General features: G+C 35.0%; 1 protein-coding gene across 1 annotated transcript; it reads right to left on the bottom strand.

Moving 5' to 3' along the window:
* Positions 1–3,746: 3,746 nt before the first annotated feature.
* LOC135649031 (RING-H2 finger protein ATL56-like) lies at positions 3,747–4,205 on the bottom strand. Its single transcript, XM_065167127.1, has one exon. The coding sequence runs from the start codon at positions 4,203–4,205 to the stop codon at positions 3,747–3,749; it is 459 nt and encodes a 152-aa protein (XP_065023199.1).
* Positions 4,206–12,044: the final 7,839 nt, after the last annotated feature.

Below are 12,044 nucleotides of genomic sequence, written 5' to 3' on the forward strand. Positions count from 1 at the left end.
TTTTATTTCTTCCCTGTCACTCGCTCACCCTACTATGCAGTTTGCAGTAATATCTTGATGATATCTCTTGAATTTTTACAAAATATATTAAATTATTATGATAAACATCTAAAATTATTTTTTATTTTCTCATTTTCGATCTTCGGTTCGATTTCATCATTCGTTTTTTTTTATATTTTATTTTATCTTCGATGATTAAAAGGAGAGGAGAAAAAAAAGAGGGGGAAAGAAAAGAAAAAGAATAGTTGAGCAGAGAATAAATGGACAGATAGATAGGAAGGGAGGAGAGAGAGTGTGAGAGGGTGAGCATGTTGAGAGAGAGAGAGAGAGAGTTGTGCCTATTAAGAGGCTGCGATCAAAGAAAAGGCCACAGCAACAAGCGAGGCTGGACCAGATTTATAATGAAAGTGGATTGCTGGAGTGATTGCTTCCAAGGCTACAGCTGCAAGTATCATTTCAAGAGAGTTCAAAAGGCTTCCATTGGTCACATCACTCTGCTCTTCGATTGAGATAGCAGAAGTAAAATTAGAAGAATTAAGCAGTGTGACCTTTTTGATCTCAAATGAATTCTTAACCTTCTCATTCGAGACAAAAGAAGCTGTTATTAGATTCTTTCTGTTCTTTTTTACTTGCATCCTGTAACACTAGATCTTTATAGGATGGGGTGTTTGGTAGCTACAGATGTCATTTTAGAGTCCAAACAATTAGAAGCTTCATTCAGCATTCAGATTACAGTGATTCCTGAAGTCCAATTCTCACTACATTTTTATTGACATGAAATAATACAAAGTTTAGTGCTGAAGTTATGACGACCTCATCAATCAAGTCTTAAGCATTTGATTGGTTAGCTGCTAATAATAAGATTATGATGAGAGATAATGCAGCGATCAAAGAGAAAGTTTCAGGTGCGATCTTGTGTTTTCCTTTTTACTGAGTGAGGAACAACGAACTGTTTTACCAGATTAATCTTCAGTCAACTTTACTGACCGAGGGACAATGAACTGTTTTACCAGATTCATCTTCGGTCAACTTGTCGGTCTCATCTGGAAAGAACTAGTGAAATGCCCTCATTCTAGAGAAAAGTTAGGGACGATTCAATATTATATATTATTATAGGTTTTCCTATAAGAATAAGAAGCCAAAGAATCATGAAAAAGAAAACATTCACAGAGTATTTAATTACATAATTAATCTAATTCATAATTAATTACACATATAAGATATTAATTACATAAATCAATCCACCTATAGGATGTTCTAATCCAAATAATATATATATATATATACAAAATAATCTCAATAGAATAATTATATAATTGAACATCCACCATGCTTATGTTGTGCAACTCTAAAAATTTGACAGATAATCATATAAGCAAATTACAGCTCAATAAGCATCATAACTCATATGTTAGCAAAATTTACCATAAATAATTATTATTTTTTTAAAATAAAAATAAATTTAGTATATATTCAAAATATATTTTTGAAATATGCAGGGATATTAAAGACTTTCATCATGCTCATACAAAAACTTAGACTTTATACCCCTTTGAAGATCATCACTTGTAAAAATAAAATACTTGAATACTTTTGAGAACAACATACATATATTTTAAATCATGATTTACTAATAATGCTTTTCAAATGTAAAATATATTTAAATATATATTTTATAATAAAAAATAAAACTAATGTCACGTATCAATGTGTAAATCATTGTATTGCAAAGACTACCATCAACTACTCACGAATAAGGACAAATATAACTAAGACTTAAGGATAAATATAGCTAAAATATACATAATAGAATAAAAATTGTTGTAATATTGATGACTACAGGATCCAAAAGAAATTAATTTTTAAAATATATTCCAACATATAACCTCTATTGTTATCATAGTCACCATAATTATCATTTACCAAACCTAGAGTTTATACAAATCTTTTTACATATCATTTAAAAATCATATAATTTTGAATCCTTTTCAAATATAATGTTGAATGAATATTTTTGTATAAATTAGATAACATAAATCAATAAATACTTTTAACATAATAAATAGTTGTCCAAATCATATATAAATCTTCTTGTAGTGTCTTTAAATAATAAAATAATTTATAAATAATGTATATCATATGTATTTATAATTTTTAAACACATGCATCAATCAAATTAAAAATAGAATAAATGAAATCATCGGATACTTATCCTAATCATATATCCTCGATACAAGCATATCCTTTTATTTCCTTTTTATTTTCATCATCGTTGTTTTTCATTCTTTTATTTCCTTCACGATATAAATATTTAATTAATTAAAAATATAAAAAAATTAATCTATAATTTAAAATATAAATATAATTAATATGAATATAAGATAATTAAAAATTATATCTCATAGAAAAATACATTTTTTCTAACCTCAGTCTGATATCAAACCCGAATCTTTCATAATTTTTCTCTGATATTTTTCAATCCACTGTTCTCTGCGCGTCGGATGGTGGCACGCTCTCACACCCTCTTCCTCGGTCATCTCTTCTTCCCACTCTCTTTCTCGCCTCACATTCACATCTGCAGCGAGTATTCTCCTCCTTTTTTTTTCCCGTACGGATTGCTTGCTACGGCAAGCCATGCAGCCACGAATCGAGACCTTGTGTTGCAGCGCTTTTCTTTTCCTTTTTCCTTTTTTTTTGGTTTTTTTCTCCTTCCCCTTCTTATTCTTCTTTCGTTTTTCTTTCTTCCTTCCTTTCTCTTTTTCCTTCTTCTTTTCTGCCCTTTTCTGCCTTCCCTATTTCTTTCTTCTTCTCCCTTCTCTGTTCTTTCCTTCTATCTTTCTTCCTCTCCTGTAATTTCTATATTTATGACTAGATCCTCAAATAAAATTTGAGATATTACAGTAAGTTCTTCAATCAGCAGAAGCTAAAATTCCTAATCTGATTCCAACTTTCATGAAAACTAGTTTCCACTGTTGATAATGGATTGCAAGGAATACTAACTGGGCACAGATTCGTTGCAGTTTAGATATCCTAAATAAGGAACAAGAATTGTTTTAGAATCAGAAGCATCAGCAAGACAAGATTTTCTATTTAGATATATCTAGGAAAAATAAATTCTATTCTCAGATGCTTACGTAGATGAGTTGTTGACTCTGGTTGACTGATAAGATTAACAATGCAATGATGAAAGAGAATACATCCAACATATACTGCTACAGGATCGGATCACACACCGAATGCAATTAGAATAGTGGTACTGAAAGATATTAATGTTGTTGCAAAGCATGTCATCTTTCATAGCATTAGGAGACAAGCATGTCATCTTTCACAGTACAAATGATAGAGACTCAGAATTCGAACCTAATTACTAAGAGTTTTACTAACTAAATTAACTAAAATCTTATGATAAATGATCAATAATAAATCTTTTGACAGGGAGTTAAATTAACCCAAATCTCAAGCTGAAGTAAGAGTTAATCCACAGGGACAATCGTGTAGCCATTGTTGCTCTCCAGAAAAGAATGCTATCGTGAGAATTCCATCTCATCTGAAGAACCGCAAGAGACCCCCGCAGCAGATCATTCTACCCTCATCAACTTGTCCTTGAAAGACCAATCACAAATCAATGCGAAAGAAGCTGTACTTGAGATTTAGGACAAGCTGCAAAATCTGATGGAGAATAGAAAAATTGGATTCACAGAGATGTATTTCACAGGCTCAGAGAATCGAGTTGGAGTTCCAAGAATCTATTGTGAAGAGGAAGCATGGGGAACTCCTGCTGTTACCCTTTGGCCCTCCCTCATCTCAAGCCCATCGCCGCCACCGGCCTTACCGCCCTTGCCGCCGTCGGCGCTCGTTCGACAGATGGGACATATGGAGCTCTTCAGCAACCAGGAGTCCACACACTGCGCATGGAAGCTGTGCCCGCAAGCAGGAAGCAACCTGCACCCGTCACCCACCTGGAAGCTCTCCAAGCACACAGCACAGTCGGTGGTGGCGCCGACCATCTCTCTACCCTTGAATTCATAGCAGGGAAGCTTCGCCAGATCATCCGGTGACAACCCGCCGCTCCTTCCGTCGTCGCGCGCGGGCGGCGTCATGGTGTTGAACCCCCTCCTGAATGCCCTGCCGACGATGCAGACATGGATGAGCACCAACACGCCGACGCCGACGAAGAGCAGCACCACCGAGATGAGGATCGCCATCACCATTATCTGTGTGGCAAAGCCTAAAAGCTTGGTGTTCATTGTCTTGTTCTCATGCAGCTCTCTCTCTCTCTCTCTCTCTCTCTCTCTCTCTCTCTCAAACATACAGAACCAAAATCCAGCAGATGGAGAAGAAGCTTTCGAGTGATTGGAGGAGTTAGGCAAAAGAGGACCAAGAAGACATACTTAATGGGGGTGAGAGGATATGGTAAAGCTTGTGCGGTTGGTGTTATTAGTAATCAATGGCTTGTCACTGGGAGTTGGTGATGCGTGGAGTGGGTGGACACGGACAAGGAGAAGGAGACTGCAGTAAGCAAGAAGGAACTGAAGAAGAAGGAGAAAGGGATGCGGTATCAGACGATTTCCATCTTCACAAAATTCCGTGGCATGTGCTTCTTGCTTCTGAAGTCTTCTTTGTAGAATTAGAATCCAATGGTTGAGATCGGCACCAAACGATCAGTAGAATCAGTTTCCAACCTTTCTTGCATCGAATCAGATTGATCTCCCGGAATGCTGTGCTTATCTAAACCAATGTTTGTAATACGGATGATATTTATTGATAAAAAAATTATCAGGACCAAGATAAATCGGTATTACTCGATATAATATGCATGATTTAGCATGACCATTAATCTGATATATTATCCATAAACGAATCAAGAGAAATTATTATTATTCTATAATTTCAGATTTTTTTAGGATTTTTTGTTTTGAACTCGTGAAGTTTATTGGTATATCGGTATGGTACCGTTTTGTATACAATCTGAACTATATCAAAGAGGTAAAGATTTAACTCTACCTTGTGAGCATGACATGTTAAACCTGTTTCAAAGAAAGTAAATTAGTTCTTATCCTTTTGGTTTGAGCCAATGGAATCCATAATGACTGCCCCCCACTTCATTATTGACAGGGAACTGTCTCCATATTCTTTGCATGAAATGAAATGAACAAACACATGCTCTCAAGTCTTCTCGAGTTTGCTAGTCCAACAATCTACCACAACTGTTGCAGTTTCCAGGGAAGTGGATTCTCACATTGGATCAGCATATGTACACAATTTCTTGGAAGAATGTCTCAGCTTTAGAGATCCAAACAAAAAGCTTACAGTAAGTCCCCTTGCTCGACCCAACCTGTCCCACAGCAATCAAACTCAGATCATTCATTGATTGGAAAATACTTGTGGATGGAGGCTAGTAATCTGCAGAAGCAGCGGCCTTTTTCTTTTGACTGAAGCTTTACTAAATAATGGTCGACAACGTGATATCTTCATATTTTGTCATCAATTCCACGTGACGAGACTGATCAAACCTCATCCGTTCTTCGAATTTTGTACCATTCGGAAACGAAAAAGATGTTCGACAAGCTGAAAGAGAAACCTACGTAAGGACACGTTTGTTTGTATCTCGAGGACAAACAGTTTATCTCGACAAGTTTGACCTGTTCTTGGGTATGAATTTGATCACTATTCGACCTCAATCCAACCAAAATCTAAGACAAAGCTTATCATCATGCTGGTAGATCATGACAAGTTTGACCTGTTCTTGGGAATGAATTTGATCTGGTCAGAGGCATGCGTTGACCTTGCTTGCTTTATCGCTTCAGATAACAGGTGACGAGAAATGGCACCCTGAGATCATGTAGTTATCCTTTCTTTCTTTACATGATAAGCCATTGGAGATGGGAGTAGCGGTTCAAGTTAAATGACTTCGGAGGCCCTCTGTCATTTGTTTGTAAAGCTCTTATCATCGAGCCAGATGACTTCTTCCCATCAGAATAGGGTACAGGAAGAAGAGTTCGCATCCACTTGTAGATTCAAGTGCGATGTCCGTTTGCTGTGTTCCGATTGAGCTACCTCATCGGGACCAATGAAGGTTGACTCCATCGGCCACTGTCCTCAAAGTTTGTGGCCATGGAAGAGCGTTTCATGTAACAAGTATCACGATATTAGAGCAATGGATCCACTTCAAGCAACAATTTTTTCAATCATTGTGTTAAGAATTGATTCATAGTAATTATCTAGGTAGTTACTATGATATAGTATTTATCTAGGTAGTTACCATGATCTAAAAGTTATAGGATAGTTTCAATAACTACCTCAAGGGTGACATAGTGGTATGGATAATTACCACTAGATCCTATAAATAGGACCGTAGTTCATGAAGCAATAGAAGGGAGAATACACTTGAGAATATCTTGTAAGTGTTTTATGTCAATCATCTTATTTTAAATACTACATTAGTTTTCTTGAATCAAAATGATTTTTTTTACTCGTATCGTAGTATTCTATTTTTTTTCTTATTCTCCATCCCCAACATTTGTGGTATCAAAGCCTAGTTTCAATATGAATTGAGCATTATGACTTTCAATGGCAATTTCATGTCTCAACCCCTTATTAACATCTTCTCGAGCAAATGTTATGAATTTTGGAGTATCAAGATAAAGACTCTATTCAAGTCTCAAGATATTTGTGACTTAATAGAGAATGGATATATGGATCTAGATGATGAAATCAGGTTGAGGGAAAATAGAAAGAAGGACTCAAAGACATTGTTCTTTATTCAACAAGCTGTATATGAGATAATCTTCTCAAGAATTACAGTAGCAATAACATCAAAGCAAGCTTGGTTGATACTTCAAAATAAATTTCAAGGCTCATCAAGATTTTCTTTCTTGAGTGACTAAAATTATTAGTCAAATGAAATCTTATGGTAAGCATCTTTCTAATCATATAATTGTTACAAAAGTTTTGAGAAGTTTAACTTCGAAATTTGATCATGTTGTTACCACAATTGAGGAGTCAAAAGATTTATCTACATTTTCATTTGATGAACCAATGGGTTCTTTGCAAGCACATGAAGCAAGGTTGAACAGGTCACTTGAAAAAAGCAAAGAGAAATCATTTCAGATTAAGGAGTCTTTTACTTCAAAAGGAGACAAAAAATTAGCAGGAAGAGGACATGACAGAGGAGGATTTCATGGTAGAGGAAATGAAAGAGAAAGAGACCACTTTGATGGGCATGATGAACAAAGGCAATCAAATTATGATAAAAAATATTACAAGAGTGGAATTCAATATCACTATTGTAAAAAGTTTGATCACATGAAGGCAGATTCTTGGAAAAGAGAAAAGCAAGCAAGTTATGTGGAGGAAAATGATGAAAATAGTAAGTTATTTATGACTCATTTACAAGTTCATGATATCTCAAATGATATTTGGTTTCTGGATAGTGGATGTTCTAATCATATGTCAAGCATAAAATCAATATTTAGAGATATTGATGAAACTCATAAGTTGAAAGTTAGACTTGGAGATAACAAGCAAATCCAATTGGAAGGGAAAGGAACAATTGAGGTGAAGACAAATCAAGGGAAGGTAAAATACCTTGGTAATGTTTTCTTTGTTCCTACTTTATCACATAACTTGTTTAGTATTGGACAATTGATAGATGATGGATATTCAGTAATATTTGATGATAGTTCATGCACTATTAAATATAAAAAAAATGGTTTGATTATAGTAAATGTTTGCATTACGCAAAACAAGATGTTTCTACTTGATATGTCAAATATTGAAAGACATGCACTTGTCGCAATTTAAAAGAATGAGTCTAATTTATGACATTTAAGATATGGGCACCTTAACATTAAGTGTTTAAGGTTATTAAGTAAAAAAAGAATGATTTTCGGATTGCCCAAGATTAATACACTTGATGTATGTGAAGGATGCATTTATGACAAACAAAGTAAAAAATCATTTCCTATTGGAAAAGCATAAAGATCATCTAATTGTCTTGAATTAATTCATGCTGACTTATATGGACCTATGAATATAAAATTATTTGGTGGAAGTCAATATTTTTTATTATTTACTAATGATTATAGCCGCATGAGTTGGGTATATTTTTTGAAACTGAAATATGAAACATTTGATAATTTTTAAAAATTCAAGGCACTTATAGAAAGGCAAAGTGGTAGACACATAAAGACACTTCGGACAAATAGAGGTGACGAATTTTTATCTAATGAGTTTAATTCTTTTTATGAAGAAAATGATATTCGTAGAGAATTGACGGCACCATATACACTAAAACAAAATAGTGTAGCTGAACATAAGAATCGGACTATCGTTGAAATGATAAGAAGTTTGCTTAAAGGAAAAAATCTTCCAAATCAGTTTTGGGTAGAAGTAGTTGCAACAACAGTTTATTTGTTGAATATTTCATCAATAAAGGCTGTTATGAATCAAACTCTTTTTGAGTCTTGGTATGGTATAAAACCAAATGTAAGCCATCTAAGAATTTTTGGCTATATTACTTACGCTTTCGTGAATTCACAAAATCATCACAAACTTGATGAAAAATTTAAAAAATATATTTTAATTGGTTATTCCTTACAATCAAAAGTATATCGATTATATAATCCTATTAGTGACAAAGTTATTATTAATAGAAATGTTGTGTTTGATGAAAGGGAAAGTTGGAATTGGGAGACCAATAAAGGTGGAACACAAATTCAGATTCTAGCAGAATTAGACACTCCGCAGAATCAAATGACAGATCCTGCTCCAACAAGTTCATCGTCAACCTCACCCAATAGCAATTCAAATTATGATTCCTCAGATGAAACCCGTCCAAGAAATTTCAGATCACTAACAGAAATTTATGACTCAACATTTGCTTTGTTTATTTCATATCCAACAACTTTTGAGTAAGTAGTTGAAAAAGAGAAATGGAGACAAGCAATGAAGGAAGAAATCAAGTCAATTGAGAAGAATGAAACTTGGGAACTAATCGATCTACCGAAAGAAAAGAAAGTTATTGGATTAAAATGGGTGTTCAAAACAAAGTTTAATGTAGATGGAAGTATCCAAAAGCATAAAGCTCGGCTTGTAGCAAAATGATATTCACAACAACAAGGTATTGATTTTGATGATACTTTTTCTTCAGTTGCTATATTCGAAACCGTGAGAAATTTCTTGGCTTTAGTTGCTCACTTGAGTTAGCCTGCTTATCAATTTGATATGAAATCTACATTTTTAAATGAAGATTTACACGAAGAGGTTTTTGTTACTCAACCTAAAGGTTTTTTGGTTAAAGGACATGAAGAAAAGGTATATAAGCTAAGAAATGCTCTTTATGGGTTTAAACAAGCTCCAAGGGCATGGTATAGCAAAATTGATTATTATTTTCATCAAAATGGATTTAAGAGGAGCAATAATGAACATACTCTTTATCTAAATAAGGAAGGTGAACATAATATTCTAATGGTTTGCCTCTATGTTGATGATATTATATATATGGGTTCATCTAACTCTTTTATGACAGAATTTAAAAAATGCATGATGAATAAGTTTGAAATGTCAGATCTAGGTCTACCGCACTATTTTCTTGGGTTGGAAGTGAAGCAAGGATCAGATAAAATTTTTATTTCATAAAGAAAGTATGTAATGGATCTACTCAAAAAATCTAATATGATTAATTGCAAAGCTGCAGCAACACCCATGAATATAAATGAGAAATTGAAAATTGGAGATGGTACATGTTTGACAAATACAAGATACTACAGAAGTTTGGTTGGAGGTTTGATTTATCTAACTCATACTCGACCATATATTATCTTCTTTGTTGGTGTAGTATCTAGGTTTATGCATAGCCGAAGCAAACATCATCTCGAAGCTATTAAAAGAATTCTGTGTTACATTGCTAGAACTACAAATTATGGTATTCGGAATTCTCATAATTTTAAATGTAAATTATTTGGTTTCACTGATAGTGATTGGGCAAGAGCTTTAGATGATAGAAAGAGTACTTTAGGCAATATTTTTAACCTTGGATCAGGAACTATATCTTGGAGTTCAAAAAAATAAGCAATAACTGCGTTATTGACATCGGAAGTAGAATATGTAGCCGCAACATCAGCAACTTGTCAAGCAATATGGCTTAGAAGACTTCTTGAAGATTTTCATCAAAAACAAAAAGAAGCAACAGAAATATTTTGTGACAACAAAGCCATAATTGCAATGACGAAGAATTCAACATTTCACGGAAAAACGAAGCATATAAAGATACACTATCATTTCATCCGGGATCTTGTAGCAAGTGGATGTTGAATCTCGGATTTTGATGATATAATCAATTGGTGGGTTAATTGATCTAATCCATATTATTGAGTTAAGTGTGCAGGATTAACTACGATAACCAGAAAACATAAAGCAAGGATACCGGAGTCAAGTTTGATGAACGTTTAAGAGTCCGAAGAATCGTCGGAGATGTTGCCGGAACCAACCGAGAAGAAATCGGGAACCTGTCAAAATTTTCGGAAGTTCACCGAAGAGGTTGTCGGAGGTTCACGGAGATCACCGAGAAGGCTCGGCTACTCGTTAAAGTCATCACAAGTTCGGGAGCTTGATGGGAGTCCGTCGGAAGAAGTTCGTCGGAAGAAGTTCGTCGGAAAGCTCGCCGGAACAAGACTCGACGTTCGCGGTTGAAAACTTGCTTAGGATGTGTTTTGTTATGTAGTTCACTTGTAATTAGGATTAGGATTAAGAGATAATCCTATATCCTGGTTAGGGGCCAACTGAGCCCAAAGTCAGATTTGGTTTGGGCTAAAATTAAGCCAAACCAGTGAATCGGAGAGCCAGGCGGTGGCACCGCCCAGCACCCGAGAGCTGGGCGGTGACACCTCCTGGGCTGGGCGGTTGCACTGTCCAGCACCCGAGCGCTGGGCGGTGGCATCGCTAGCATCGGGAACATAAGAGAATTCAAATTTTTTGGAGCCCAAATTTGAATCCTCTTGAGGCCTATAAATACCCCTCAAGTCTCAGCTGAGAAAACAACTTTTTGAGCAGCAAGTGATTGAGAGAAAAGTCTTAGAAGAGTCTTTGCTAGTCTTATTTTCAATTTGCTAGTGTTCACCTCCTTCTTTCTTGCTGAAAATCTGTAAGAGAGTGAACCGCTTATAAAAGTTGTAAGAGGGGTATTTACCCTTCCCTTTCAAGAGATTTGCTAGTGGAAGGTGAGAGCCTCATCGAAGAGGGGCCTCGCAAGTGGATGTAGGTCATTTGACTGAACCACTGTAAAATCGGCGTAATCTCTGGTTTGCATTTACTTATTGTCATTTATATTACTGCAAACCATTTGCACTTTAATGCTATACTGCTTTGTCTCCGTCTTACTTATCTCTTCAAGTTAAAACATAATCAAAACATTTTTAAACGAAAACGTTGCTTTTATCGTACAAAGTTTCCGAAAAGTGTTTAAATCGTGAAAAGTTTATCGCACTTCACCGTTGCACTAATTCACCCCCCCCTCTTAGTGCTGCTCCGATCCTAACAGTGGAGCCATAGCAATGAAGTATTGTGGAATAGATGAGCAAGTTGCAGATATCCTCACCCAATCGCTTCCAATTCAAAAGCATGTTTATTTCATTTCGTAAATTGGTGTATGTAACTATGAATCAAAGGGAGAGTGTTGAGAATTAATTCATAGTAGTTATCTAGGTAGTTACCATGATCTAGAAGTTATAGGGTAGTTTCAATAACTACCTCAACCTCAATCATGGGTGACATGGTGATATGGGTAGTTACCACTAGGTCCTATAAATAATACCGTAGTTCATGAAGCAAGATAGAAGGAAGAATACACTTGAGAATATCTTGTAAGTGTTTTATGTCAATCATTTTGTTTTAAATACTACATCAGTTTTCTTGAATCGAAAGGATTTTTTTTTATTCGTATCATAGTATTCTGTTTTTTCCTTGATCCTCCATCCCCAACACATTGAACTCCTATAAGAAGTGATGGAATAAAAAAAATTTATATATGAATAAATATAAGCAGG

This window comes from Musa acuminata, chromosome BXJ3-9 (assembly GCF_036884655.1).
Source record: "Musa acuminata AAA Group cultivar baxijiao chromosome BXJ3-9, Cavendish_Baxijiao_AAA, whole genome shotgun sequence".
NCBI lineage: Eukaryota > Viridiplantae > Streptophyta > Magnoliopsida > Zingiberales > Musaceae > Musa > Musa acuminata.

Excerpts from the sequence above, each read along its gene's own strand:
- LOC135649031 (XM_065167127.1), bottom strand. The coding sequence starts at position 4,205 with ATGGCGATCCTCATCTCGGTGGTGCTGCTCTTCGTCGGCGTCGGCGTG.